This window comes from Megascapheus bottae, chromosome 1 (genome assembly GCF_031878675.1).
Source record: "Megascapheus bottae isolate mThoBot1 chromosome 1, mThoBot2.hap1, whole genome shotgun sequence".
NCBI classification, from domain to species: Eukaryota; Metazoa; Chordata; class Mammalia; order Rodentia; family Geomyidae; genus Megascapheus; species Megascapheus bottae.
The window spans coordinates 45,629,319-45,656,846 of NC_143509.1; the positions used below are offsets into that span (position 1 = coordinate 45,629,319).

At 41.7% G+C, this 27,528-nt stretch overlaps 1 protein-coding gene across 1 annotated transcript; it reads left to right on the forward strand.

The window, feature by feature from the left end:
- Nucleotides 1–3,039: 3,039 nt before the first annotated feature.
- Nucleotides 3,040–27,029, forward strand: Kng1 (kininogen 1). Its single transcript, XM_090343503.1, has 10 exons — nucleotides 3,040–3,380; nucleotides 6,026–6,136; nucleotides 8,459–8,543; nucleotides 10,635–10,807; nucleotides 12,821–12,928; nucleotides 17,395–17,479; nucleotides 18,848–19,017; nucleotides 21,671–21,775; nucleotides 22,446–22,532; nucleotides 24,477–27,029. The coding sequence occupies exons 1-10, from the start codon at nucleotides 3,186–3,188 to the stop codon at nucleotides 25,302–25,304; spliced, it is 1,947 nt and encodes a 648-aa protein (XP_090199629.1). The 5' UTR covers nucleotides 3,040–3,185; the 3' UTR covers nucleotides 25,305–27,029.
- Nucleotides 27,030–27,528: the final 499 nt, after the last annotated feature.

The following is a 27,528-nucleotide window of genomic DNA, read 5'->3' on the forward strand; positions in this document are numbered from 1 at the left end:
TGGTGTGGGGGGGGAGCCCTTCACTTATATTCCTTCTTTCTTATTATATACTGCCAATTTCCGTGAGTCTTCACTTGAACTTCCCCTGAGAACAAGCCTTGACAGCTCTTTTCCAGGTCCCCCATGGACATGCACCGTCACTTGTTTCCACATCACATCCCACTTTCCATCTCTGCGTCTTCCTCATTCTCAGGCTAAAAATGTACCCAGAGCTTCTTTTACCCTTACTTTTCCTCCAGTGTTCACTGCCTCTTACAGTTAGGCTCTACCTTCTCTTATTATCATACATCAAAAATTAAGCAGGAGTTTGGCCTACTGGTAGAGTGCTTGCCTAGCATGCACAAAGCCCTGGGTTCAATTCCCTGGTATCACATATTAAAAAAAAAAAGCTGGAGGTGGCACTGTGGCTCAAGTGGCAGGATGCTAGCTTTGAGCAAAAGTGCTCAAGGAAAGTGCCCAGGCTCTGTGTTCAAGTCCCAGGACTGGCAAAAAAAAAAAAAAAAAAGAAAGACAGGAAAGGAAAGGAAAGAAGAGAAGAGAAGAGAAGAGAAGAGAAAAGAGAAAAGAGAAAAGAGAAAAGAGAAAAAGAGAGAAAAGAAAAGAAAAAGGCTGGGAGAGGCCGGGAGTTTGGCCTAGTGGTTAAAGTCCTTGCCTAGCATGCATAAAGACCCAGGTTCGATTCTCGGTACCATATACACAGAAAAAAAAAAACGGAAGTGGTGCTGAGGCTCAAGTGGTAGAGCTCTAGCCTTGAGAAAGTCCAAGGACAGTGCTCAGGCCCTGAGTTCAAACCCAGGACTGGCAAAAAAAAAAAAAAAGAAAGAAAAAGGCTGGGATTGTGGCCTAGTGGTAGAGTGCTTGCCTACTTGCATGAGGCCCTGGGTTCAATTTCTTGCTACCATATACACAGAAAAAGCCAGAAATGGTGCTGTGACTGAAGTGGCAAGGACAGTGACCCTGGCCTTGAGTTCAAGCCTCAGGCCTGGCAAAAAAGGAAAGAGAGAGATAGAGAGAGAGAGAGAGAGAGAGAGAGAGAGAGAGAGAGAGAGAGAGAGAGAGAGAGAGAGAGAGAGAGACAGAGAGAGAGAGAGAGAGACAGAGAGAGAGACAGAGAGAGAGAGACAGAGAGAGAGACAGAGAGAGAGAGAGACAGACAGAGAGAGAGAGAGAGAGAGAGAGAGACAGAGAGAGACAGAGAGAGAGAGACAGAGAGAGAGAGAGAGAGAGAGAGAGAGAGAGAGAGAGAGAGAGAGAGAGAGAGAGAAAGGAAGGAAGGATTTTATTATGATGATTTTCCTTTTATAAGTGAAGAAAACAAGGTGGAGCCGGGCACAGTGGCTCACTCCTGTAATCCTAACTATTCAGGAGGCTGAGATCTCAGGATCTTGGTTCAAAGCCAGCCTGGGCACAAAAGGACCTGAGACTCTATCTCCAGTTAATCACTAGAAAATGGAAAGTGGGGCTTGGCTCAAGGGTAGGGTGGTAGCCTTGATCTGAAGAGCTCAGGGATAGCATCAAGGCCCAGATTTCAAGCCCCCTGACCCGCAAAAAAAAGAAAGAAAGAAATGTTGAAATGTTATGTGAATGTGACTTGTCAGTGCACACACACACACACATTTGTACTCATCAATATCATCAATACACAGGCACAGGGACACAGCATATATCCATGCCTACATGTAACCAAATCCACATGATCATGCATGCATATACTCTAGTTAACATGCAGAACAACATGTTAAAATATAGGGCTAAATAGGGCTCCAGAATGGACCTACAACCAAGCACATATCCCTACCACACCACCATGTGCCCAACTTTGACCCTTCAATGTCAAGGTCTGACATAATTTCCAAAAGCCAGCAGATAGATTTCATGTTCAAACTAGATATCTTATAACAACAATAAAGAAGTCAATCTTTCTATTTCTTGTCTGTTTTTTCATTTTGCCAGTCCCAGGACTTGAACTGAGGGCCTGAGCACTGTCCTTTGGCTTTCTCAAGGCTAGAGCTCTACCACTTGAGCCACAGTACCACTTCCAGCTTTTCTATATATGTGATACTGAGGAATTGAACCAGGTCTTCGTGCATGCTAGGCAAGCACTCTACCACTAGGCCTTTTCATCATTTTTCTGCTTCACCTTTTTTTTTTCTTTTCTCTGCCTTTCTCTTCTCCCTCCCTTTCTCCCTCCTTCTCTCCCTTCCTTCCTTTCTTCTTTCCTTCTGGTTTTCTCCTCTCTGTCTGTCTGTCTGTCTGTCTGCCTGTCTCTCTCTCTCTCTCTCTCTCTCTCTCTCTCTCTCTCTCTCTCTCTCTCTCTCTCTCTCTCTCCTCTTCTCTTTCTCTCCTTTCTCTTTTCTTGGCTTAAGGCCCAACCATGTCCTTAACCTGCTATTAGGCCCCCTGTCCTCGAATAGCCTACCTTTGTCTAAAAGGTTATATAGCCTCAGTGAGTAAAAGATATCCATACAGCCACCCAACCAGAAACAAGAAAGACAGCATTTCATTCAGCCCAGCTCTTCTTAAGTTTTCCTGTTTGGTACATCTTGGGGAACATTTGTTTTCTTTTACAGAATTAAGATAATTGAGCCGAGAGGCGGGCTTTGCCAGAGATCAGATAAGCTACCCGTAATTTATTTTCAGCTGTGTCAGGGTCTTGGGCAGGAGTCACACTACTCCCCGATGGTCTCGTGCTCTGGCTTTCTAGGTGTACAATTAGACTTGATAGCAGCCATCTTATATGCATAGACATTCTATATATGTCTATGAACAGGATCTGCACATTTAATGTTCATACATTAGTGACCTTCATAAATAGCTTTGGAAGGTCACAGGGAATACTAAAGCTAGCTGGTGGCTTTTTCTACCTCTTTTGATTAGATTCCACTCCAATTCTCTGTACAAAGTTGTGCAATGACTTGGAAATATGCTGTAGGCTCCCACGTGCTTTCCAAAAGCAAATGATTAGATCAACAAATCTGGTGGTGTAATGTTTTCGCTGTAAATCTGCTTGCACAATGTTTTTAAAAGAAGACAAACAGAAGGAATTCATATAGGATTTCTAGTGCTGAGGACAGAGTGGAGAGAGCACAGGAGACAAGAGAATAGGGATTGCAAAAAAAAAAAAAAATCTGCATCCAAGTTAACTCCTGGATCTTGGCAAAAGCATCCCCCAGATTCTAGGAATCATGAAATTACTTACCATCCTTCTCCTCTTCTCCAGGCTGCTGCCAAGTTTAACCCAGGAAACAATCTCCCAGGAAATTGATTGCAACGATGAGGATGTGTTTAAGGCTGTGGATGCTGCTCTGAGAAACTATAACCAAAAGAACCAAACTGGCAACCAGTTCCTGCTGTACCGAATAACTGAGGTCAATAAGACGGTGAGTGAGTTGTTTAACCTTGAAGTTAGACCCTGGGACTTTTTTCTTCTTTTCTTTTCCCTCCTCCTCCTCCTCTTGCTCTTCTTCCTTTTCTTTCTTTTTCCAGGAATTCAGTCAATCTATAGCAAGAGTAATTACTGGGTCTCTGGCCCTAAGACTAAAATATAAAAAGAATTCCCAACTTTAAATGAGTGTGTGTGTGTGTGTTGGATGTCGAAGAGGAGTCAGAAATGAGGTTAGCTTGGTTCTATTGCATTAGACTAAGTATCTTACCCATAAAGTCTGTATAGCTAACAAATCAAAGCTAACACCAATATTTTAGTTGTTTTCCTTTTATCCTTTTTGCTTGTTTATTTATTGGCAATACTGGGACTTGAACTTGGAAAGTTGGTGCTTGCCAGCCAAGTGTTCTACACCTCCATGCCCCAGCCTTGTTGTGTGCTGGTTATTGGTAAGGTATGGGTCTGGGCAGCCCTTTACCTATTTTAGGATTCCTGTCATAGTTGTGTGCATCTCCATCCAGATCTCAGCTGAGAAGGGATCGTATGAACTTTTCTGCCCCAGCTTGCTTTAAACATATATCCTGTTGGTTTTGACCTCTGAATAGACAGCATTAACAAGGTCTGAGCTACTGACATACACATAGCAGTTTTTTGTTATTATGTTGGTGCCCTCACCCCCACCCTGTGATACTGGAGTTTGACGACAAGGCCTTATCCTTACTAGGCAGACATGCTACTGCCTAGCTACTCCTCAAATCCTCAACTGAAATATTTTTTATTTGTTTGCCTAAATTAATGAATGAATAAATTTGTTTTGAGTTCTTTTTTTCTTTTTGGTGATACAAGAGTTCGAATTCAGGGTCTCATGTTTGGTAAGCTGGCACTTAAACACTTGAGCCACATTTCCAGCCCTAATTTGCTGGCTATTTTTGAGATGGGGGGTCTTCCAAATCATAAAAGGTACTTCTTTGGTGGGAGGTGATTAAATAGATTTAAATGGACTGTAGAAATGATTGTAAATATGATAAAACTATTTCATTATATACATTACATGGTGTATATGACGTGAAATCAATAAAACTGTCTAAAGGTGGGGAGGAATTAGAAAGCAAAACAAAGCAAATATACTATAAAATCATCCATAATTAATTCTTTTTTTTTATTTGAGAGATTCTGTGATTTCTTTTTTTTCCATATTTTTTATTGTAATTAGTAAAAGGGTTACATGATATTTGCCAGATAGAAGGTGCATTAATTCACATACATTGATACCCTGTCACATGTCTTGGTACACATTTCCCTCCCCCCCCACACCCCCCTCCATAATTAATTCTACTATATAGAATGAACTTTAAGAAATAATGTTCTCATATTTATGTTTTTCTTATTCTAAAATCATTATGTGATAATTAGGAAAAATACCAATTTAACCTGTAATCCTAGATAATAAGAAGGCTGAGATCAGAGGACTGTGTTTAGAAGCCAGCCTAGGCAGGAAAGTCTGAGAATCTTATCTCCAGCTAACCACAAAGAAGCTGGAAGTAGAAGTGTGACTCAAATGGAACAGTGCCAGCTTTGAGCATAGGCCTTTACTTCAAGTCCCAATACAGGCAAGGAAAGAAAGGAAGAAAGGAAGAAAGAAGGAAAGGAAAGAAGGAAGGAAGGAAGGAAGGAAGGAAGGAAGAAAGGAGGGAAGGAAGGAAGGAAGGAAGGAAGGAAGGAAGGAAGGAAGGAAGGAAGGAAGAAGAGAGGGTGAGAGAGGAAAAGAGGGATGGAAAGAGAGAAGGGCGAAGAAAGGAAACAAAATGCAAAATATTTGTTTACAGCATGAAGTGAAAGATGATTACAATTCTATCATACATGAATAGTTTTATTTTTTTATATCTTTCTGACTTTTTTGTGCTGGTCCTAGAGCCTGAACCCAAGGCTTAGGTGCTGTCTCTGAGCTTTTCTGCTCAAAGCTAGCATTCTACCACTTGAGCAATAACTCCACTTTTGGCTTTTTTTTTTTTTGGTAGTTTATTGGAGAAAAGAGTCTCACAGACTTTCCTGCTCAGGATTGGCTTTGAATCACGATCCTAGATCTCAGCTTCCAGAGTAACTAGGATTGCAGACATGAGCCACCAGCTCCTGGTCTTCCAGACTTAAAAAAAAAGAAACGCATATGTACACATAAATTGATTTTTTTTTTTTTTGCCAGTCCTGGGTTTGAGCTCAGGGCCTGAGCACTGTCCTTGGACTTTCTCAAGGCTAGAGCTCTACTACTTGAGCCTCAGCACCACTTCCAGCTTTTTTTTCTATGTATGTGGTACCGAGGAATTGAACCCGGGTCTTCGTGCATGCAAAGCAAGCACTGTACCACTAGGCCAAACTCCCGGCCCCTGATTTTTTTTAAATAAGAAATAAGATAATGTTACAGATAATGTTTTATGATATTTGAATGTATATATATATATCATGACTGTTCTTTCAAGGTACCTTCCAAGGGACCATTTATAAAATGATAAATATTTGCATTTTTAATGTGTGCTTGGTTTCCATTGAATCAAATCAAATTAAGACTGATATTCATGATAAGACAATAACCTATTTGCTGATTGGCTGGCTGAATGAATCTGAATGTTTTTGCTGGCTTTGTTTCAGGTTAGCCCTCAATTATTTTACTCCGTCAAATATGAAATCAAGGAGGGTGACTGTCCTATGGAAAGTGGCAAAACCTGGCAAGACTGTGATTACCAGGAGGCCGAGAATGCGGTAAGCTTATGATGATTCCCAGGCCTCGCTTTCCCATGCAGCCTGTCTGGGCTTAACAAAACTGAGTTTAAATAAATTGGCAAATTGACACAGTAAGCCATAGAAATTGTGCATTCTCATGAGGTTTTGATTCATGTGTCCATTGTAGACTGTTTAAACCTGGTTAACCCTATCTCCTCACTCATCAGTTTATTTTTATGACAACATTCAAAATCCTTTCTTCTAGATTTTTCAAATGTGTAGTACACCCAGGTACCAGTGGATCTAGCCTGTGAATCTTAACTATTCAAGTAATCTGAGGATTAGAAGTGGAAGCAAGCCTGGGCAGACAAATCCTAGAGACATTTATCTCCAATTAATTAGCAAAATGCTAAACTAGAGGTATGGTCCAAGTGGTAGACCATTAGTTGTGAGCTAAGTGAAAACACAAGTCAGAACTGGAGGCCCTGAGTTCAAGCCCCAGAAGTAGTACACACACACATACACGCACTACACTGAAATAATTGGTATCTGCAATCACTCTAGTGTGCAGTAGTACATCAGAACTTTCTCTCCCAGTTTACTGTAACCCAAAACCTAGTATCCACTCTCCCATTTTCTCTCTTCAGGCTCTCACAGCCTGTGGCAACAAGCATTTCACTCTCAGCGTCCACAAGATCCATTCTGTTAGATTCCTCGTGTGAGTGAGATCATGTGGCTGTTTTTGTTTTTATTTTATTTTGCTTGATGACCTCCAGTGCCATTCGCATGTTTGCAAAGATAGAATTTCCCCCCTTCCTTCTTCCCTCCCCTCCCCCTCTGGTGACTGAATAGGATTCCATTGTATATATGTAGCACATTTGCTTTCTCCAGTCCACAGTTGTTGGTTTCTAACAGTATCAGGGCTTGAACTCAGGGGCTTTTGTTCTTGCTCAGCTTCCTTGCTTCCAGTTTCTGCTCTGCCATTTGAGGCATACCTTCAGTCTGGCATACTGCTGGTTAATTGGAGATGGAATCTTGTGGGTTTTTCTGACTGGGCTGACTTCCAACTTCATTCCCTCTTTGATGTCAGGGCATCAATATCTTCTGTGTGTTTTGGGCATGACAGTCATGTCACTTGCAGTTATAAAAGAGCCCTGGACTCTGAGCCAGAGAGTGAGACTTCACTGCTCTTCCCCTCCTTGATTTTGTCTAATAGGTAAAGCTAATTAGCAGCTGTATCCTACAGACCCAACTTGTTTCTTACATGCAGAATCCAAGTCTATGCAAATAGTATTAGCCTACTGACATGGAGGATGAAATCGAGAGGGATGCTTAGCAGGCATTGTCAACACTAGTGAGAAAGTACTGTTTCCAGGGCTAAGCAAAAACTGAAACTTCAAATTCCTTTTTTTTTTTTTGCCAGTCCTAGGCTTGAACTCAAGGCATGAGCACTGCCCTTGGGCTTTCCTCAAGACAAGTGCTCTACCAACCACAGCACCACTTCCGGCTTTTTCTGTATATGTAGAACCAAGGGATTGAACCTGGGTCTTCATGCATGCTAGGCAAGCATTCTACCACTAAGCCACATTCCTGGTCCTGGAAACTTCAAATTCTTACCACAGACTTGGCCTCTGCTCTGAAAAATAATCACTAGACTCCAAAAATACTTATTCTCTTATCTCAAAACTATGTTAGGAGCTGAGTGCAGATGGTTCAAACCTGTAATTCTAACTACTAAGAAGGCTGAGATCTGAGGATCACAGTTTGAAGCCAACCTGGGGAGGAAAACCTGTTAGATTCTTATTTCCAATTGACTATTAAAAAAAAAAGACCCCCAAAACAAAACAAAAGGTGAGAAGGGCACCAGTGGATCACACCTATAATCCTAGCTACTAAGAAGTCGAAATATGAGGATCACAGTTTGAAGCCAGCCTGGACGGGAAAGTCTGTGAGACTCTCTAATTAACCATAGAAAGCCAGAAATGGAACTGTGATTGCAGTGGTAGTCCAAAAGCCTCAAGCACAAAAGTCAGGTCCAGTGTCCGGACCAGACCCTGAGTTCAAGTCCCAGCACCATAAATAAACAAATGAACTCTGTTAAGAAAACAATCCTCACTTTTTCTTCTTTTTAAAGAATGCTATGGGGGGGAGGGTGTTGGGGGAAGAAAGGGAGAAAAACAAAAGAGGGATAAAAATGTTTCACAAGAAATGTACTCATTACCTTATCTATGCAACTGTAACCCCTCTGTATATCACCTTGACAATAAAAGTAAATTTAAAAAAAAGCTGCATTTAGTGACATTACCAGAAAGACCTCTCCATTGGAAGGTGAGGATGCATCTTTTCTTTCTTTTCTTTCAGGCCACAGGAGAATGCTCAGCAACTGTGGGGAAAAGAGGAAGTGGGAAATTCTCTGTAGCTACCCAGACGTGCCAGATTACTCCAGGTAGTATTTATATTGGATGACAATGCCCTGGACGTGGGGAGCGAATTTACCGAATGGAGACCAGGCTGGTTTACCCTCATGGTTACCATCTTCTGCCAAAAGGAGCAAGCATTACCTCTGCCTGCACATTTCCTTCTGACACATGTTTATAGAGTGAAAGCCACAAACTGGTTGCAAAGAGAGCCGTGAGAGGTAGCATAGTCAAAACTCTTGCTCTCCAGATTATGTTTCCGTATTATATACTCAGTTAAGTCAGCTTTGTTACGGCAGCAAAATACTGTGGATAATCAAGTTAAAAAGAGGAAAGGCTTGTTTTAGGTCCTGGTTTAGGAAACTCTTGTCTATAATAGGACGACCTTGGCTTTTGGACCTGTGGCAGGGGAAAGCATTATGGCAGGAAGCATGTGACAGGGGAAGCTCAGTTCATGACAACTGGCAAGAGAAAGAGAGAAAGGGAGAGAGAAAAGGGAAGACAGAAAGAGAAGGGGAGACAGGAAAGGGTAGACAATGGAGGGAAATGTGCTAGTCTCACACACCCCTTTCAGGGTATGCAACTTAAGGAGACACCCCCACACACACACAGCCCTGCCACCTTGGAAGTGCCATCTTGATAGTTTAGCCTTTATAATACATAGACTTGGGGAGACACTTGGGATCCAATCACAGCCTGTATGCAGGCAGTGTGATCTGCTTCGTGAGGAAGTCTCAGACTCTTGTACAGTATCCCATAGGCTACCTACCACCATTCCCCATACATCCCTCAGTACCGTGACCTACCTGCTCCTTTCTGGAACACTGGCCTTTCTGGTGCAGGTCAGGAGAGCAGCTATGAACATGGTATAACATTGTACAGTTCCTTCTGATGTATTTTATACCATCTCATTGCTTACCACTCAGGAGTGTTTTCATTCTTTCAGCACTTCTGAAGGTCTCAGAATACCCTGGAATTATATGGTGACTGTCATGACATTCATGTACTTCCCTGGGGAGGGGCCATTACTTTGATCAGTCTTACCAGAGAACCCAGGATCTTTCGCAAAGAGTATGTGACCTCTGAATACAGAGCTCCCGTTCTAGAGAATGAGGGACAAAGTGAGGAGGCAGACCTCTATCCACTCCTCTAGTTACCCCTGTCTGCATCATGTGTAGAGATCTGGTGAAACATGTGTCTGCCATATCCCATGCCAAAGTGCCTTGACTCCCCCCCCTTTCTCAGGACCATCTGCCTCTTGTCCCCCCGCCCTCACACCTCACGTTCAAACCTCTTGTCACCTTCCTCCTCAGCTCACTTACTGGAAAACATTTCCTTTGACCTCAGGTCGGACCTGTCTTTTCAAAGTTCGGGCTGCTAAATCATGCTAAAGTGGTCAGTCTCCGGTTCTTTCATTCCAACTTGATGATGAGCTCCTTCACATAGTACTCATTCTAACAAATGAATGGCTCCACAAGCCCGGGGCTGGCAGCTCACATAATCTTAGCTACTCAGGAGGCTGAGATCTGAGGATCCCAGTTCAAAGCCAACCAAGGCAGATGAATAAGCAAAGAGCCATAAATGGAGGTGTGGCTCAAATGGTAGAGTACCAGCCCTGAGTGAAAACGTCAAGTGGGAGTGTGAGGCTCTGAATTCAGGCTCAAGGATGGCACATACACACACACACACACACACACACACACACACACACACACAGCCTTGTGTTCTCCTTTTTTCCTTTTCTTTTTGTGTGTCAGTCGTGGGGCCTGAACTTGGGGCCTGGGTGCTGTCCCTGGGCTCTTTTTGCTCAAGGTTAGTGTTCTACCATTGTGCCACAGCTCCACTTCTGAATTTTGAGAGATTAATTGGAGGTAAGTCTCACAGGGACTTTTCTGCCTAGGCTGGCTTCGAACTGCCATCTTCAGATCTCAGCCTCCCCAGTAGCTAGGATTATAGGCGCAAGTGATGGGTGCCTGGCTGTGTTCGTGTTTTTCCTAATGGACTTGGGTTTACTAGAAAGTTTGTTTATTAAAATCTTCCAAATGATATTGATTTAGGGTCATCTATTGGAATGCCGCCTTCCATGGTTAATGTTGTTTCTTTCCCTGCTCTTCTTTCAGCCCATGGCCCTGTGGTCATGGCCCGGTACGTCTGCGCTGGTTGTGTGCACCCCATATCAACAAGCAGCCCGGATCTGGATCCTGTTTTGAAACATGCCATTGAACATTTTAATAACAACACCCAACATTCCCATCTCTTTGCTCTTGGAGAAGTAAAAAAAGCTCAAAGTCAGGTTTGCTTTCTTTTTTTATATTTCTCATGATAAGATTACAAGTTTCCATTTACCCTTCACGTTTAAGGTTTCAGGAAAGCAAATGTTCTCATGCTGGTAAGGAGGAGCTTTTGTTGTTTATGTAACTAGCACAGAACATAAACAGATTTCAACCTGTAAAGGGAAAAAGCTGGCTAATCATATCCCCTTTCCCTAAAGTTGGTTTTTTCACAAACCAGTAATCAGTATCAGTGTCTTCCCAGAGATGGAGAAATGGAAAAATTATTCTAGCCTTAGGGTATAAATATTGACATCACGCTGGGTGCTGGTGGCTCATGCCTGTAATCCTAGCTACTGGGGAGGCAGAGAACTGAACATTCAGTTTCAAAGCCGGACTTAGGCACTAAGGTTCATGGGACTCTTATCTCCAATTAACCACCAGAAAACCCAAAGTGGCACTGTGACTCAAGTGGTAGAGTGCTAGGCTTGAGCTGAAGAGCTAAAGTATAGAGACCAGGCCCAGAGTTCAATCCCCATGACCAACAAAAAAAAAAAAAAGATAACCCCCAAATATCAAATTGTTTCAAAAAAATTGAAATTACGTTCTGAGTATACCCTAAAGTACAGTCCCCATGTCATCTGGGAGGAGGGGAGTAAATAATGATTGCATTTTTTTAGCCAGGTATTAGCAACTCACACCTGTCATTCTAGCTACTCAAGAGGCTGAGATCTAAGGATCTAGATTCAAAGCCAACCCAGGCAGAAAAGTCTATGAGACTCTTATTTCCAATTAACCAGCAAAAAGCCAGAAACTGAGGTATGGTTCAAGTGGTAGAAAGCTAGCCTTGTTTGAAAAAACCGAGTGAGAGTGTGAATAGCCCCAGAACTGGCACCAATCCATTATCATCATCATCAGCAGCAGCAGCAGCAGCAGCAGCAGCGGCATCATCACCTTGTCTTTTTATTGACTCAGTTTATCCAGTCTTTGTATGGTATAGGAGTATATGTGTTTATGTTTGTTTGTGTTTATATATCTCTGTGTGCCTGTACACGCTAATACCGGGGCTTCAACTCAAGGCCTAGGTGGTCTTCCAATCGTGATACTCTAACACTGCTGCCTAATCTCCAATTAATGAGCAAAAAAACAAACAAAAACCACTCTTTTTTTAATCAGTCCTGGGGCTTGAACTCAGGGACATGGGCACTGTCCCTGGGCTTCTTTTTGCTCAAAGCACTTTACTACTTGAGTCACAGCACCAGTCTCAGCTTTTTCTGTTTATGTGGTACAAGGAATCAAACCCAGGACTTCATGCATGCTAGACAAGCACTCTACCACTAAACCACATTCCCAAACCCTTACAGCTCCACTTTTTGAGGTACTAGTTCTTACAGACTTACCTGTTGGGCTGGCTTCAAATGGTGATTCTCACATCTTAGTCTCACGTAGCTAGATTACAGGTGTGAGCCATTGGTGCTTAGCTTATCCAGACTTTTCTAATAGTCTAGTGAGTCTCTTTGGTTAGTAATCTTCTCTGTACTCAATGCCCCTTGCTTTCATGCAATACACATGTTTTACTCAGTTATGACCACCAAGCATATCTTTCAGAACAGGTTCTGCTTAGGATAAGCAAGAAAACTCACTAGCTACTGATAGGAGAATCTAAGGAATCACCTGGAGATGTCACTCCAACTGGAAGTTTTCTTATCTAGACCATTGTAATTCACTAGGTTCAGCAAACTTTTTCTCTCTAGTTCAGAAGAACAACTTTTGTTGGTCTTATGTAGAAAATAGGATAACTCCAGCTATACTCTTACTTTTCATTTGTAGATGGATAGATGGCAGAGATGGCTGGTGAGAGCCACAATTTTTATTCCATATTTTAACTAATGTCTAATAATAATAATAATAATAATAGTTTGTCTTGACTGAGTACTTATATACCCTTCACTGTTTTAAATACCTCATCACATTCATATTTGATTGTAAATACTATTTAAACTCTACTTTAAATAATCAGTCTAAAATTCTTTCAGGTGGTGGCTGGATTGAACTTTTATGTTACCTATACCGTTTTGCAAACTAATTGTACCAAGGAGAATTTTCTATTCTTAACTCAAGACTGCAAGGCCCTTCCAAATGGTGTAAGTAGGTAAACATTTAATCATAAAGCTCTTAGCTTTTGGGGTAGAATGTTCATAGGCACATATTCAACTGTGTAGGAAAACCATTGCTAAGATTTCGACAACATTTAGCAACTCAAATTCAATGCAAATTCACATAGAATTGCAAAAGTATATTTGGTTGGAATCCCTGGGGGAAGACCAAGCAAAGAAAGGCTTGCTTTGGTTTGTGTCTTCACACTTTCCTGCCTTCCTATTCCTCCCTATAGCACCATGTCTTGCAGTATTCTACAGCTCTGCTCAAAATAGCTTTTCACTTTTAGCTTCCCTCTGCTATTTCTCTTTTTATTTTATAAAAAAAAAAAAAAAGAGAGAGAAAAAAAAAAGAACCAGGTCTGGCGGCTCATGCGTATAATCCCAGCTGCTCAAGAGACTGAGATCTGAGGATCATTGTTCAAAGCCAGACCAGGCAGGTAAGTCCATGAGACTGCTAATGTCAATAAACTACTCAGAAAAAAGCTGAAAGTGGCGCTGTGGTTCAAGTGGTAAAGCACTAGCCTTGAGGAAAACGTGTCCGGAACAGTGTCTGGGGATGAATTCAAACCCCAGAACAGGCATAAAAAATAATACATAAATAATAAAATAAGCACATTCTATCACTTTGTGACACCTCCTATGAAGATATTTTATCTTCTTAAGTACAATTATGTTAGATGTTGTCTGTTCAGTTTTGTTTTCTTTGCGCACAAATTAAGGGCCTTATACTTGCTAGGCAAGCGAATATAGTTTTCCAAAGAATGCTATTATTTTTATATTCCTTTTTTTTTTTTTTTTGATGAGTCATGGGGCTTGAACTTAGCCTGGGCACTGTCACTGAGCTCTTCAGCTCAAGGCTACCATCCTATCCTTGAGCCAAGCCCCATTTCCCATTTTTCTATAGGTTAATTGGAGATAAGAGTCTCAGGTCCTTTTGTGCCTTGCCTGGCTTTGAACCTTGATCCTTAGATCTCAGCCTCCTGAGTAGCTAGGATTACAGAAGTGAGCCACCGCACCTGGCTTTACTTTTATTTTCTTAAATAATTCACTTAATATGGAAATGTATTTCTAATTCTTAAAAAAAAAAAAGATTTTTACTTTTAAAACACCATGCAGACCCAGGCACCAGTGGCTCATGATTATAATCCTAACTACTTGTGAGGCTGAGACCTGAGGATCATAGTTTAAAACCAGCACCCACATCCGTGAGACTCCAATTAACTACCAGAAAACCAGAAGTGGTGCTGTAGCCCAAGTGGTAGAGCCCTAGCCTTGAGCTGAAAAGCTTAGGGACAGCACCCAGGCCCAGAGTTCAGGCCCATAACCACTAAAAATAAAAAATAAAAATAAATTTGATTAATTTTTTTAAATGCCATGCAGGCAAGAGGCGTGAGTTGGGACAGAATTTGAGAATAAAAACAGTATATTCTGGGCTGGAAATGTGGCCTAGAGGTAGAGTGCTGGCCTAGCATGCACAAAGCCCCAGATGCCATTCCTCAGTACCACAGAATAAGTCAGAAATGGTGCTATGGCTCAAGAGGTAGAGCAACCCAGGCCCTGAGTTCAAGTCCTAGGACATGCAAACACACACACACACACACACACACACACACACACACACACTATATATATATATATATATATATATACTTGTTCTATTTCTGTAACAGTACTTCTTTTTGTTTCAGTCAATTTTTTTCCTGATTTTCAGTCAGTGTTGATCATTTATAATTTTCCAGAATAGTATCCATTTCATGGATACTTGTTCATACCATTCTCATATTTTTATATATCTCAGTATGTATTGTTATGTTGTTTTATGCATTCAGTATTTTTCCTTGTTCAAAAGGATCATTTGAATATTATATTAATATTAGCTAGTTTGATTCTTTGTTGGTGCCAGTCCTGGGGCTTGAACTTAAGCCCTGGCACAGTCCCTGAGCTTTTTATGCTCAAGGCTAGTGCTCTACCACTTGAGCTATAGCTCTCCTTCCTTTTCATTTTTTTGGCAGTTAACTGGAGATAAGAGTCTTACAGGCTTTACTACTCAGGCTGGTTTTGAACTGTGATCTTCAGATCTCAGTCTCCAATAATTAGAATTACAGGTATGAGCCATTGGTGCCCAGTTGTTACTCTTTTTTGTTTTTTAATTTTATTTTTCACTGTTGGGTTACAGTTAAGTTCACCAGGTAGTAGGTGCATTACCTCTCACACATTGATACCCCCTTCTATGTTTTTGTCCTTATTTCCCTCCTCCCACACCCCCATGCTCTTTTTTTATTATTATTATTGAGGTGAACAATTTGAGATAGGAGGGTAGTTTGGTTTATTTATCCCATGTTTTAAAATTATGAAATTATAAAAGCATTATGCCTCAATAGTGTTTGGCAAAATTGTCTAAAATTTGCATTTTTCCTATTTTCTTTTTCTTTTCTTTTTTCTTACCCATGGGAAATTCCATATGCGTGTTTACATATCAAACTACTTAGGTTTTTGAGTATAGAGATGGTCAGTTTAAATATATGTTATTGATTTTTAGGGTTGTTTTTAATACTCAGATCAAAAGACATAGTCTTTATTGTCCCCACTCTGCAAAGTTAATTGAAATTTTTATGACTTAAAACAGATTAAAAATATGTGTGACTTTTATGAAAGTACCATGTAAAATCATAGGTGCCTTATGAAAATACTACTTTAAGATGTATTTTATTTTTATCCATTTATTCCTCACTTAGATTTATTATCAAATATGAGTATTTTTCTTTTTTTTTTTTTTTTGCCAGTCCTGGGCTTGAGCTCAGGGCCTGAGCACTGTCCTTGGACTTTCTCAAGGCAAGAGCTCTACCACTTGAGCCTCAGCACCACTTCCAGCTTTTTTCTATGTATGTGGTACCGAGGAATCGAACCTGGGTCTTCGTGCATGCTAGGCAAGCACTCTACCACTAGGCCAAACTCCCGGCCCCAAATATGAGTATTTTTCTACCATAACTATTTCTATTCCTTTTTCCTAGAGCTAATTTTTCTTGCTATATGGGTTTTGATTCTACATCATCTATTTGTGTGTGTTTGTATATGTGTGTGTGTGTGTGTGTGTGTGTGTGTGCGTGCGTGCAGGAGCTTCAACTCAGGTCCTCACACTGTCTTTTGACTTTTTTCACTTAAAGTTGATACTCTACCACTTGAGCTAAATCTCCATTTCTATCTTTTTGCTTGTTAGTTTGAGGTGCATGCCTCATGGATTGCTTTGAACAATGATCCTGTGATCCTCAGAGTTCAGCCCTCTGAGGATCATGCCTACCATTGTAGGCATGAGCCACTGGTCCCACTCTTCTTGCTTTTTTTTAAGAGAAAAGTTTATCCTTAAGCTGGAATTGTGGGGTCATGCCTTAATCCTATCTACTCAAGGCATGAGATCTGAAGACTACAGTTCAAAGTCAGCATGCACAGAAAAATTACAGACTTGCTGGGGTAGGATAGATCAGTGACAAAGTGCTTGCCTAGCAAGTGCAACATCCTTGAGTTCGAACCCCAGTACCAAAAAAGAGAGGACAATAAATAAATAAATAAATAAATAAATAAGTAAAATTCAGTTTTAGCTGGGCATGGCGGTTCACCATGCCTATAACCCTAGTTACTCAGGAGGCGTGGCTCAAAGCCAGCCCAGGAACTACAAAACTTGTGAGATTCTTTTCTCCAATTAATCACCAGAAAACTGGAATTAGCCCTGTGGCTCAAGGGATAGAGTAGTAGCCTCGAGCTGAAGAACTCAGTGACAACACCCAGGCCCAGAGTTCAAGTCCCATGAAAAAAAGAAAAGAAAGAAAGAAAAATTACAGACTGTATCTCCAAATAATTAGAAAAATGCTAGATTGAAGGATAAAGCCGTAGAGCACTAACTATGAACAAAATGAGAGTGAGGCCCTAAGTTCAAGTCTAGGGTGGGCACAAAAGCATTATATATTTAATTATATAGTCATTCTTCCTTTCTTTTGTCAGTTGTGGGACTTGAACTCTGGGCCTGGGTGTTGTCCCTGAGCTCTTCAGCTCAATGCTACCACCCTACCCCTTGAGCCACAGTACCACTTCTGATTTTCTGGTGGTTAATTGGAGGTAACAGTCTCACCGACTTTAGTGCCCGGACTGGCTTTGAACCTTGATCCTCAGATCTAAGCCTCCTGAGTAGCTAGGATCATAGGCAAGAGCCACCATGCCTGGCTTATATACTCATTATTTCTATCCAAGGTATTCTTTTCATTTCTTATTTTCTGTGTGTATGTGTGTGTTCTTCCTGATTCTACTACCTATTTCTTATTTTTCTTGTATAATTAACCTATGTTTTGTTTCTTTTTTCCCCCTAGGGAGTGATTTGGAAAGCAAATGTTATATCTTTTATTAATTTTTAAATTATTCTCAAAAATGATTTTAAAATCTCCATTTTTTTAAAAAAATAGGATACTGGCGAATGTACAGACAATGCATTTGTGAATATTCATAATGAGATAGCTGCCTTTTCACAGAATTGTGAACTTCATCCAGGTGAGAGAAAACACCTTACACCCTAGTAGTGAAATATGAGCTATAACTGGCCAGATCTTTTCATATAGCTATGCTTTTGTTTCTATGATACATTCACTAAGACTTTGTAACCTGGGCACTTTCCCTGAGCTCTTCAGCTCAAGGCTACCACTCTGTCCTTGAGCCGAGCCCCACTTCCCATTTTCTAGAGGTTAACTGAAGATGAGTCTCAGGTCCTTTTGTACCCAGGTTGGCTTTGAACCTTGATCCTCAGATCTCAGCCTCCTGAGTAGCTAGGATTACAGGCATGAGCCACCTCGGCAGTGTTCCTTTTTTTTTTTTTTCTTTGCCAGTCCTGGCTTGAGCTCAGGGCCTGAGCACTGTCCTTGGACTTTCTCAAGGCTAGAGCTCTACCACTTGACCCTCAGCACCATTTCCAGCTTTTTTTTTTTTTGTATGTATGTGGTACCAAGGAATCGAACCCGGGTCTTCATGCATGCTAGGCAAGCACTTTAACCACTAGGCCAAACTCCCAGCCCCCTTTTTTTTTTAATTAATTATTTTTTTTATTTTTTTATTTTTTATTTTTTGCCAGTCCTGGGCTTGAGCTCAGGTCCTGAGCACTGTCCTTGGGATTTCTCAAGGCTAGGGCTCTACCACTTGAGCCTCAGCACCACTTCTGACTTTTATTTTTTCTATGTATATGGTACCAAGGAGTTGTACCTGGGTCTTCGTGCATGCTAGGCAAGCACTCTACCACTAGGCCAAACTCCTGGCCAGAAAAATCAACTTTTAAAAATAAGAAACACAGGGGGAAAAGAAAGTTGACTTTTCCTATACTTGAAAAACAGTTGTACGCTGCACAATAAGCAACTTTATTAAAGTTATGTGCTCCCCAGAACCACAGAACTTAAAATTGTCCCGTTAGAGACTTATTCCTTTTAACATTGTTTTTTACAGTTTACACGAAAAGTACAGAAAGTTTCTGGCACTGTGGCTCATTCCTCTAATCCTAGCTACTCAGGAAGCTGAGATCTAAGGGTCAATAGTTGAGGCTCCCCCAGACAGACAAAGCCAAGAGACTCTTATCTCCAAAGAACCAGCACAGAAGCCAGAGGGGAGGTGTGGCTCAAATGAGAGAGTGCCAGTGTTGAGCAAAAAAGCTAAGTGAGAGTGCAAGGCCCTGAGTTCAAGCCCCAGTTTGGGCATACACACACACATGCAGGGATTCAGGAAAATTGTAGCCGATTGATTGAGTCAGTTACCTACTGAGCTGAGAGGAGGAGGAGAAGCAGGAAGTAAACTTATTCCTGTCATTCAATACTGGACCAGAGCTACACACAGTACTGTGTTCCGTGCTCATATTGATGGGAAATCTGATTCTTTCAGCGGCAGATGAGCCGGAAGACCCCCTGCCGTGCCCTGGCTGCCCCTTCGAGATACCCGTGGACAGCCCACAACTGGAGGAGGCACTGACCCATTCCATCGAAAAGCTTAATGCAGAAAATAATGAAACTTCCTACTTCAAGATTGAAGCCGTTAAAAGAGCTACATCACAGGTCTGGAAATGTTTTCTTTTCTTTTTGTGGGTTGTGGGGCTTGGACTCTGGGTCTGGGCCATGTCCCTGAGCTCTTCAGCTCCAGGCTACCGCCCTACCCCTGAGCCACAGCCCCACTTCCTGTATTCTAGTGATTAGTTGGAGATAAGAGTCTCATGGTCTTGAGTGCCCAGACTGGCTTTGAACCAGGATCCTCAGATTTCAGCCTCCTGAGTAGCTAAGATTATAGGCATGAGCTACCATGCCCGGCTTGGAAATTATTTTAGGTAGTGGAAAATAGCCTATTTATTATCATCTTTTAAATGTTTTGAATTAGTCATAAGACCAAAAGCAGTCAGCAAACCATTACCACAAATCACAACTGATACATAATCTCTCCATGACTGACACTCATTCCCAGCCCAGATGCCACCTGATTACACCTTTCACTGCTGTGTGGCCTACGTTACACCAATCCATGCATTCTTCTTGCCACTTTTACCTGGCAATCAAATGAACATCTTTGAGTTCCAATGAAATTCCTCTGAGTGCGTGCGTGCGTGTGTGTGTGTGTGTGTGTGTGTGTGTACTGGGGCTTAAATTCTGGACCTCAAGCTCTCACTTGGCTTTCTCACTAAAGGCTAGTACTCTACTATTTGAACCATACCAGCACTTCTGGCTTTTTGCTAGTTAATTGAAGATAAAAATCTCATCGACTGGCTCTGAACCATGACCTTCAGATCTCAGCTTCCTGAATAGCTAAGACTACAGGTATCAACCACAGGCACTCAACCTACTCCATTTGAAAAACTTAACCACGTGTACCTGGCTAAAAAATGCCAGAAAAGTTAGAGGATAGGTTTAGTTCTTCTTGTGACTTTCCTCTCCATGCTTTCATCCTATGCCACATTTCTCCATGTTTTATGTTTGTTTTTCTGTTAGTCCTAGGGTTTGAACTCAGAGCCTGGGTTCTGCCCCTGACCTTTTTCTACTCAAGGATATCACTCTACCACTTGAGCCACAGCTCCATTTCTGGCTTTTTGATGGTATTTTTTGGTATTAAATGTCTCACAGACTTTTTCTGCACAGGCTGACTTTGAACTGTGATCCTCAGATCTCTGCCTCCTGAATAGCTTATAGGTATGATTAGAATAGGTGTGAGCAACTGTAGGGGTGATTAGATATGAGTAGACTGCATGTGTGAGCCACTGGTTCCTGGCTCTTCTCCATGTTTTTAAAGTCCATAAGGAGATGAAGACAACTGTAGTTTGCTTTTTCAAAAGTAGAGTTACACTATCACCCTGTAACTCACTTTGTTTCAATAATGACTCTTCTTCTAGGTCATTAGATATAGTGTCACACATTGCTTTTAATAGCTATATAATACTTACAAATATACACAGACACTTAAATCTTAAGATTAAATGCTAGCTACTCTGGTCAACAAATTGAGCCTAATAAAATGATTAACAGATGGCAGCGTTTGTACAGTGACTAAAGCTGTTGTTAAGTAGGAGAGAGGAGGGGAAGAGAATAGTGACAGGATGACGTCAATTAAGAGACACTGTACTGGGGCTGGGAGCGTAGCCTAGTGGTAGAGTGCTCACCTAGAATGCACGAGGCCCTGGGTTCCAGTCCTCAGTACCACCTACACAGACAAGCCGGAAGTGGTGCTGTGTGACTCAAGTGGAAAAGCACTAGCCTTGAGCAAAAAAGTGTCCAAGGCCAGTGCCCAGGATCTGAGTTCAAGCCCCAGGACTGGCAAAAAAAAAAAAAAAGCACTGTACTTAAAAAAAAATTGAAAAGTGAAGCCGGACAGTGGCTCACACCTGTAAACCTAGCTACTCGGGAGGCTGGGATCTGAGGATCAAGGTTCAAAGCCAGCCCAGGCACTAAAGGACTTGAGATTCATCTCCAATTAACCTCTAGAATACACGAAGAAGGGCTTGGATCCAGGGTGGGGCGCTAGCCTTGAGCTGAAGAGCTCAGGGACAATGCCCAGGCAGAGATCAAGCCCTATGACTCACAAAAAGAAAAAGAAAAAAAAGTGATTTATTGAATGGCAACTTCTTTTTGTACAACTACATACAGATATAAAAATATAATTTTATAAAGACCACAAAACACTGTTGGTAGAGATTAGAATAGTTTCTTAATACTTAAGAAAATGCTAAAGGGGGCCGGGAGTTTGGCCTAGTGGTTAAAGTGCTTGCCTAGCATGCGCGAAGACCCGGGTTCGATTCCTTGGTACCACATACATACAAAAAAGCTGGAAGTGGTGCTGAGGCTCAAGTGGTAGAGCTCTAGCCTTGAGAAAGTCCAAGGACAGTGCTCAGGCCCTGAGCTCAAGCCCAGGACTGGCAAAAAAAAAAAAAAAAAAGAAAAGAAAATGCTAAAGGAACCACAGGAAATACAAATATTAAATCCACATAGTAGTGGTAATTCAGTATTTCACTGATTCAAGATTTGGCAGGACACTGCGTGCTAGTGGCTCATGACTGTAATCCTAGCTACTGAGTTCTGAGGTTAGGAGTTCAAAGCCAGCCTAAGTGGGAGAGAAAGTCTGTGAGACTCTTGTCTCCAATTAACCATCGGAAAATCAGAGAGTAGAAAGTATGGTTTATTGCACAATATTACTTAAAAAGAACTTGTTTTGTGTTGCTTACTCTTCCAGGTGGTGGCTGGGGTGATATATTCTATTGATTTCTTGGCCAGGGAAACCACATGTTCCAAGGAAACTAACAAGGAGCTCAAAAGTTGTGAGCCCAAGAAATTTGGAGTAAGTAGTAATGCAATTGTGCCCTTTTCAACTGGAAACCTATGTTTTCTTTTTGTTGTTTTGTTTGTTTGTTTGTTGTTGGTTTTTATTGGTCAAGGAGCTTGACTCCAGGGCCTGGCTACCATCCATGAGCTCTGTTGCTTGACTAGCACTCTACTACTTTGAGCCACAGCTCCACTTCCAGTTTTCTGGTTAATTGGAGATAAGAGTCTCACAGATTTTCCCGCCCAAACTGGCCTTGAACCAAAATCTTCAGATCTCAGCCTCCTAAGTAGCTGAGATTTATAGGCATGAGACACCAGTGCCCAGCTCCTTATTTGATGATTTTGTTTTGGGGCTTGAACTTTGACCTGAGTGCTGTCCCTGAGCTCTTCAGCTCAAGGCTACCACCCTACCCCTGGGCTGGGGTCCTGTCCCAGAGCTCTTCAACTCAGTGCTAACACCCTATCCTTGAGCCAAGCCCCATTTCCCATTTTCTAGTGATTAACTGGAAATAAGAATCTCACAGCTTTGTATTACCTGAGCTGGCTTTGAACCTTGATCCTCATATTTCCTGAGTAGCTAAGATTACAGGTATGAGCCACCGCGCCTCGCTTGATGATTATATGTTTTAATGATCATATATTTGTCTCATGAATAACTCAAGTCTCTTTTGCCTTTTCTTTTCTAGCAAAGTCTAACTTGCCATGCTCGAGTTTATGTGGTACCTTGGGAGAAAAAAATTGAGTCTACCCTCAACTGTCAACCACTACAAATGGTATAATTTTAACTACAGCTAGCTTGGGGGTCATTTTTGCTCAATCGAAAAAGCCTTGTGTTGGGATTGATAAGAAACCATTATTGCAATGAACAGGGAGGGTTTTTTTTCTAAGTGGAGAGAAAGGTGAAAGCAATGTTTTCATTACTTCCTACACCATACACCAGGTGGGCTTGTCTCTCCTCTGTCTGGCTTGATAGTCAGGCAGTCTCTGCTGTGAGGCACTAACTCTGACCTCTCCCCTTCAAGTTGTGCCTGAGAACTTAACAGCGCCTCATAGTGCTATGCTTATGTCCACAGAGCTGAGTGAAAGATACAGACTCGCCCTAGTTCCCTGCTAATGAATCAGAACTTACATGTCTAAAAGATCTCCAAAGGATTCACATACATCATTTCTGTCTGAAAAGCATTAGGTTTTTATCCCTCCCTGCTCCCATACTGGGGCTTGAACTCAAGGGGCTCTTGTATGGTCTTTTTTTTTACATATCTGGTACTTTACTACTTAAGCCTCTGGATTTGGGGTGGGTAATTGGAGATAAGAGTATCACAGATTTGTCTGCCTATGTGGGCTTCAAACTGTGATCCTCAAATCTCAGCATCCTAAGTAGCTACAATGAGTCATGAGCTCCCAGCACCCTGCAAAAAGCTTGCATTTTTATCAGCTTTTTAAGTCTTAAAAGACTCCCAAGAGATAAATAACACTTTCTTTGTCTTCATGGAGAAGATAGAAAAATTATAAAGACGCCGAGGTCCTAGAGAAAGTAATAACATTACTCAGGACTTCCTTTTGTCCCGAACACATTCCAGAAAGGTTTACCCCCATTGACTAGCCACAGGCTTCAAAACCCTGTGAAGCAGGTACTGTTGATACACACAGGTGTAGTTATTATTATTCTACTAGAAATTGAAGCTATTGGTGCTCAGAATAATTATAGGTTATATCAGAGCCTAGCCTTTCCAACACGAAAGACACTAGACAGGGCTGCTTTGACTCCAAAGCCCCTTTTTTGCCATTCCTGGGGCTTGAACTCAGGGCCTGAGCACTGTCCTTGGGATTTTTTAAGGCTAGAGCTCTACCACTGAGCCACAGCACCACTTCCAGCTTTTTTCTATGTATGTGATACTGAAGAATCGAACCCAGGCCTTCGTGCATGCTGGGCGAGCACTCTACCACTTGACCAAATTCCCAGCCCTAAAGCCCTTGTTATTTTACCATTGAATACTGCCTTCAAACAGCACATGCTCACATGCAATAGAAGTGTAGGTAGAAATAATCCGTGAACCTGAATCTTCAATACTCGTTGCCTCCTCTCCTCTTTTCTAGTTTAGGTTTTGTTTGTGCCAGTATTGGGGCTTGAACTCAGGGCCTGGGTACTGTCCCTTAGTGTTTTTCTGTTCGAGGCTGGCACTCTACCAATTGAGCCACATCTCTACATCCTAGTCTAGGTTCTTGTCAGATGTATATATGTATACAGTCTAATACAGTATAACACAGAAGTTGCATTTCAAGTTGGTGAATAATGACCAACAAAAGTATAACCTTCTATGGAATCAGTGTTTCAAGGCCCTCAGGGCCTTTTAAGATTAAATACAATAATGGTAATAATAGACATAGCATTTATTATTAAATAGTGCACCATAAACTTACATCAGAATGGGCTCAGAATATACCCAGATTACAGATTGTCAATTTTTCCAAATGAGTGGAAAACTGTTGTTTATTTTAGAGTATCATTAAGGATACTAATCAATGACTAGAAATGTTACAATCAAAAAAGAAGAAATAATAGTTTCCCTCCTTTTTAGAAGATTTACATAGTAGGCTAAATCTGGCAGACCCCTATCCCAATAGCATGCCAGCACAGTGCTGCCAGATCTCAGGGTCTTCTTTCTTCATTGCCAGTGTGGTTTTCACAGTAATTCATCTCAATATTTCCCGTTTAGATTGCAATGATGAAAAGGCCTCCAGGGTTTTCACCTTTCCGAGCAGTAGCAGTACAGGAAACAGGAAAAGAAACAACTGTAAGTCTACCCTACACTTCCATGGTACCTGTACAAGATGAAGAGCAGGATCCAGAAAATGAACAAGGACCCACTCATGAGCATGACTGGGACCCTGAGAACCAGATAAGACAGGAGACGGGCCATGATCATATGCATGCGCATGACCAAGGCCATCGGCACCGAAAGGAGCATGGCCTTGGCCATGGACAGAAAGAAAAGCATGGCCATGATCATGAGCATCAGCCCGCACTTGACCACTATAATCGTAAACACCAAAGGGCAAATGGCCTGGGCCATGACCTAGCCAATGGACACAGCCATAAGCACAAACATGGTCATGACCACGGGAAACATAAACACAAAGGAAAAAAACATGGGAAGCACAGTGACTGGAAAACAGAGCCCTTGACCAGCTCCTCCGAAGATAGTACTACCCCTTCACAGACACCAGAGAAGACAGAAGGGCCAACACCCACCGCTTTCCTAGCCCAGCCAGAGGTAGCACTTACCTCTTCTGGCTTTCAGGACTCAGACCTTCTTGAAGCTTGGATAACGACCAGTTCACCAGCTCCCACAGAGAATGATGAGGATTGGATCCCCAATATCCAGATAGAGCCAGATAGCCTTTCCTTTAAGCTGATATCTGATTTTCCAGAAACAACCTCCCCTAAATGTCCTGGACGTCCCTGGAAGCCAGTTAATGGAAAGAATCCAACTGTGGAAGTGAAAGAATTGGATGATTTCGATCTCTTGGATGCTCTTTCCTAAACTATGCAGCCATGGGTGTTTCTTTTCCCCTTCATCAGCCCCTTTGCCCCCAAACCCAAATATCCTCACATGAGGCACCAAACACAATGACATTTTAGAACAGCCTAGAGAGCGGTAAGCCTCTGAGAGAGAACACCAATGATCTCTGTGTCTGTGTGAAACTGTGTGCCTGAATTTTAAATCCCGTATCTTTCTCACGACTGTTCTAAATTAGCAGAAAATAGACAAACTTGCCTAATATGCCTCAGGACCTCCATGATAAGGAATGCGTACCTTAAAGTACATGTTATCGATGTTTGGATAGCAATTTTTGCCAGTCCTATGGTGGAACTAGTCCACAAGTGTGTGAAAACAGGCGAAGTCTAAACACAGAATATTAAACCTAAAAACGGGACAAAAATACTAGGAAAATCTGTCAGTAATTGTCTAACAAGAAAGAAATACAGGTTCGCCAAAAAGAAGGAAAGGGTAGAGTAAGTTAGCTGATTGTCTGCTTCCTAGTTATGTCCAATACATACTCCCACTGGACCAAGAGTTTCTCCTAAGTCTTGAATTTCTATTTACTCACTACTCTCATAAGGTTTCTGTTTATTTTTGCTAATGTTACATTGAATAGTCCTCCAGAAACTCTAGGTTTAATGATCAGGCTGATTAAATAAAAAAAGAAGTAATATAAAAGTAAGTTTACAGGACCAGGAGCATGGCCTAGTAGTAGAGCATGCATGAAGCCCCAGGTTCAATTCCTCAGAAAAAGCTGGAAGTGGTGCTGTGGCTCAAGTAGAGTGCTAGCCTTCAGGAAGCCCATGGACAGTGCTTAGGCCCTGAGCTCAAGCCCCAGGACTGGCAAAATAATAATAATAATAATGTAGGTTTACTAAAGTCCTCATTAAGAAAATTGAGCTGGGCGAGATGGCTCCTGCCTGTAATCCTAGCTACTCAGGAGACTGAGTTTCGAGGATCAAGGTTCAAAGCCAGCCCGGGCACAAAAGGACCTGAGAGTCTTTTCTCTAATTAATCTCTAGAAAATGGGAAGTGGGGTTTGCTTAAGGGTAGGGTGATAGCCTTGAGCTGAAGAGCTCAGGGACAGCGCCCAGGTCGAGTTCAAGCCCCATGACCCACCCAAAAAAAAAATTGACACAGGAAGATCATGGAATGTCATGCAAACGTTATTCAGAAATTTCATGGGAAAATTTTCTTCACCTCAACCTAAAGGCACATCATCTCTTTGTTGTAACACTGAAAATCATTGACTTTTTACAAAATAGAATTTATGAGCCAGATATGGGGAGGTAGGGGGAACAAACATGGACTGAGACCTGGAGGATCAAAGTTCAAAGCCAGTCCAGGCAGAAAAGTCTGCCAGACTCCATCTCCAATTAACCAGCAGAACAAAACAAAACAAAAACTAAACTAGAGGTATGGTTCAGATAATAGAGTGCCAGCCCCTGAACAAGAAAGTTGAAGGAGAGTGTTAGGTTCTGAGTTTAAGTAGCTATATTGGCAATATATATGATTTAAACCATAAGGAAAGCATTGATTTTATAGCCCATGCTGTGTTCTTACTGAGGCAAACAAAGATAGGGCTTTAAATACCTTCACTCCCCTGTAGATACATAACTCTCTTCTATTTCAATTAATTGGATGCATTTTAGCTCTGAGTTGTTACTTCATTTCAAATGCTGTTCATAATTTTAAATAAAGAAGCAATGATATCAGGAAAAAAAATTACCTTGTCAACTGAGACATCATCACTTTTTCTTTAAAAATTGTCTCATAATATCAGATTAATGGAGTTTTACTATGCTTACAGAAGCAGCTACAGCCCTGTGTGTACAGGGGCCAAGCCTCGATGGCAGGGGCAAAGCAAACTCCTGAAAGCGAGGTGTCCAACACTGAGCAGACTCTTCATACCGGGCAGTAACACCAACAACTTCTGCCAGCAGCTTTGAGTAGAAGGACACGAAGAAACATGGGATAAAGTTTAAACAGAGAATGCCATCTGATCATTCTGCTCCTGGGAAAAATAAAGTTTAGACTTGATGCATTCACTGTGGTCTTCTTTCAGCCATGCTCATCATCCTATAGTAAATTCCAGCTGTAGCTATGCCTCTGGAACTCACAGCTTCAATCTGGAATATTCTCTAATCAAGGCAGAAGTCCTTAAAAGAGGCTAAGAGCACACTGAGTTATAACTGAAATGTTAGGGGGCAGGTGCTGGTGTCTC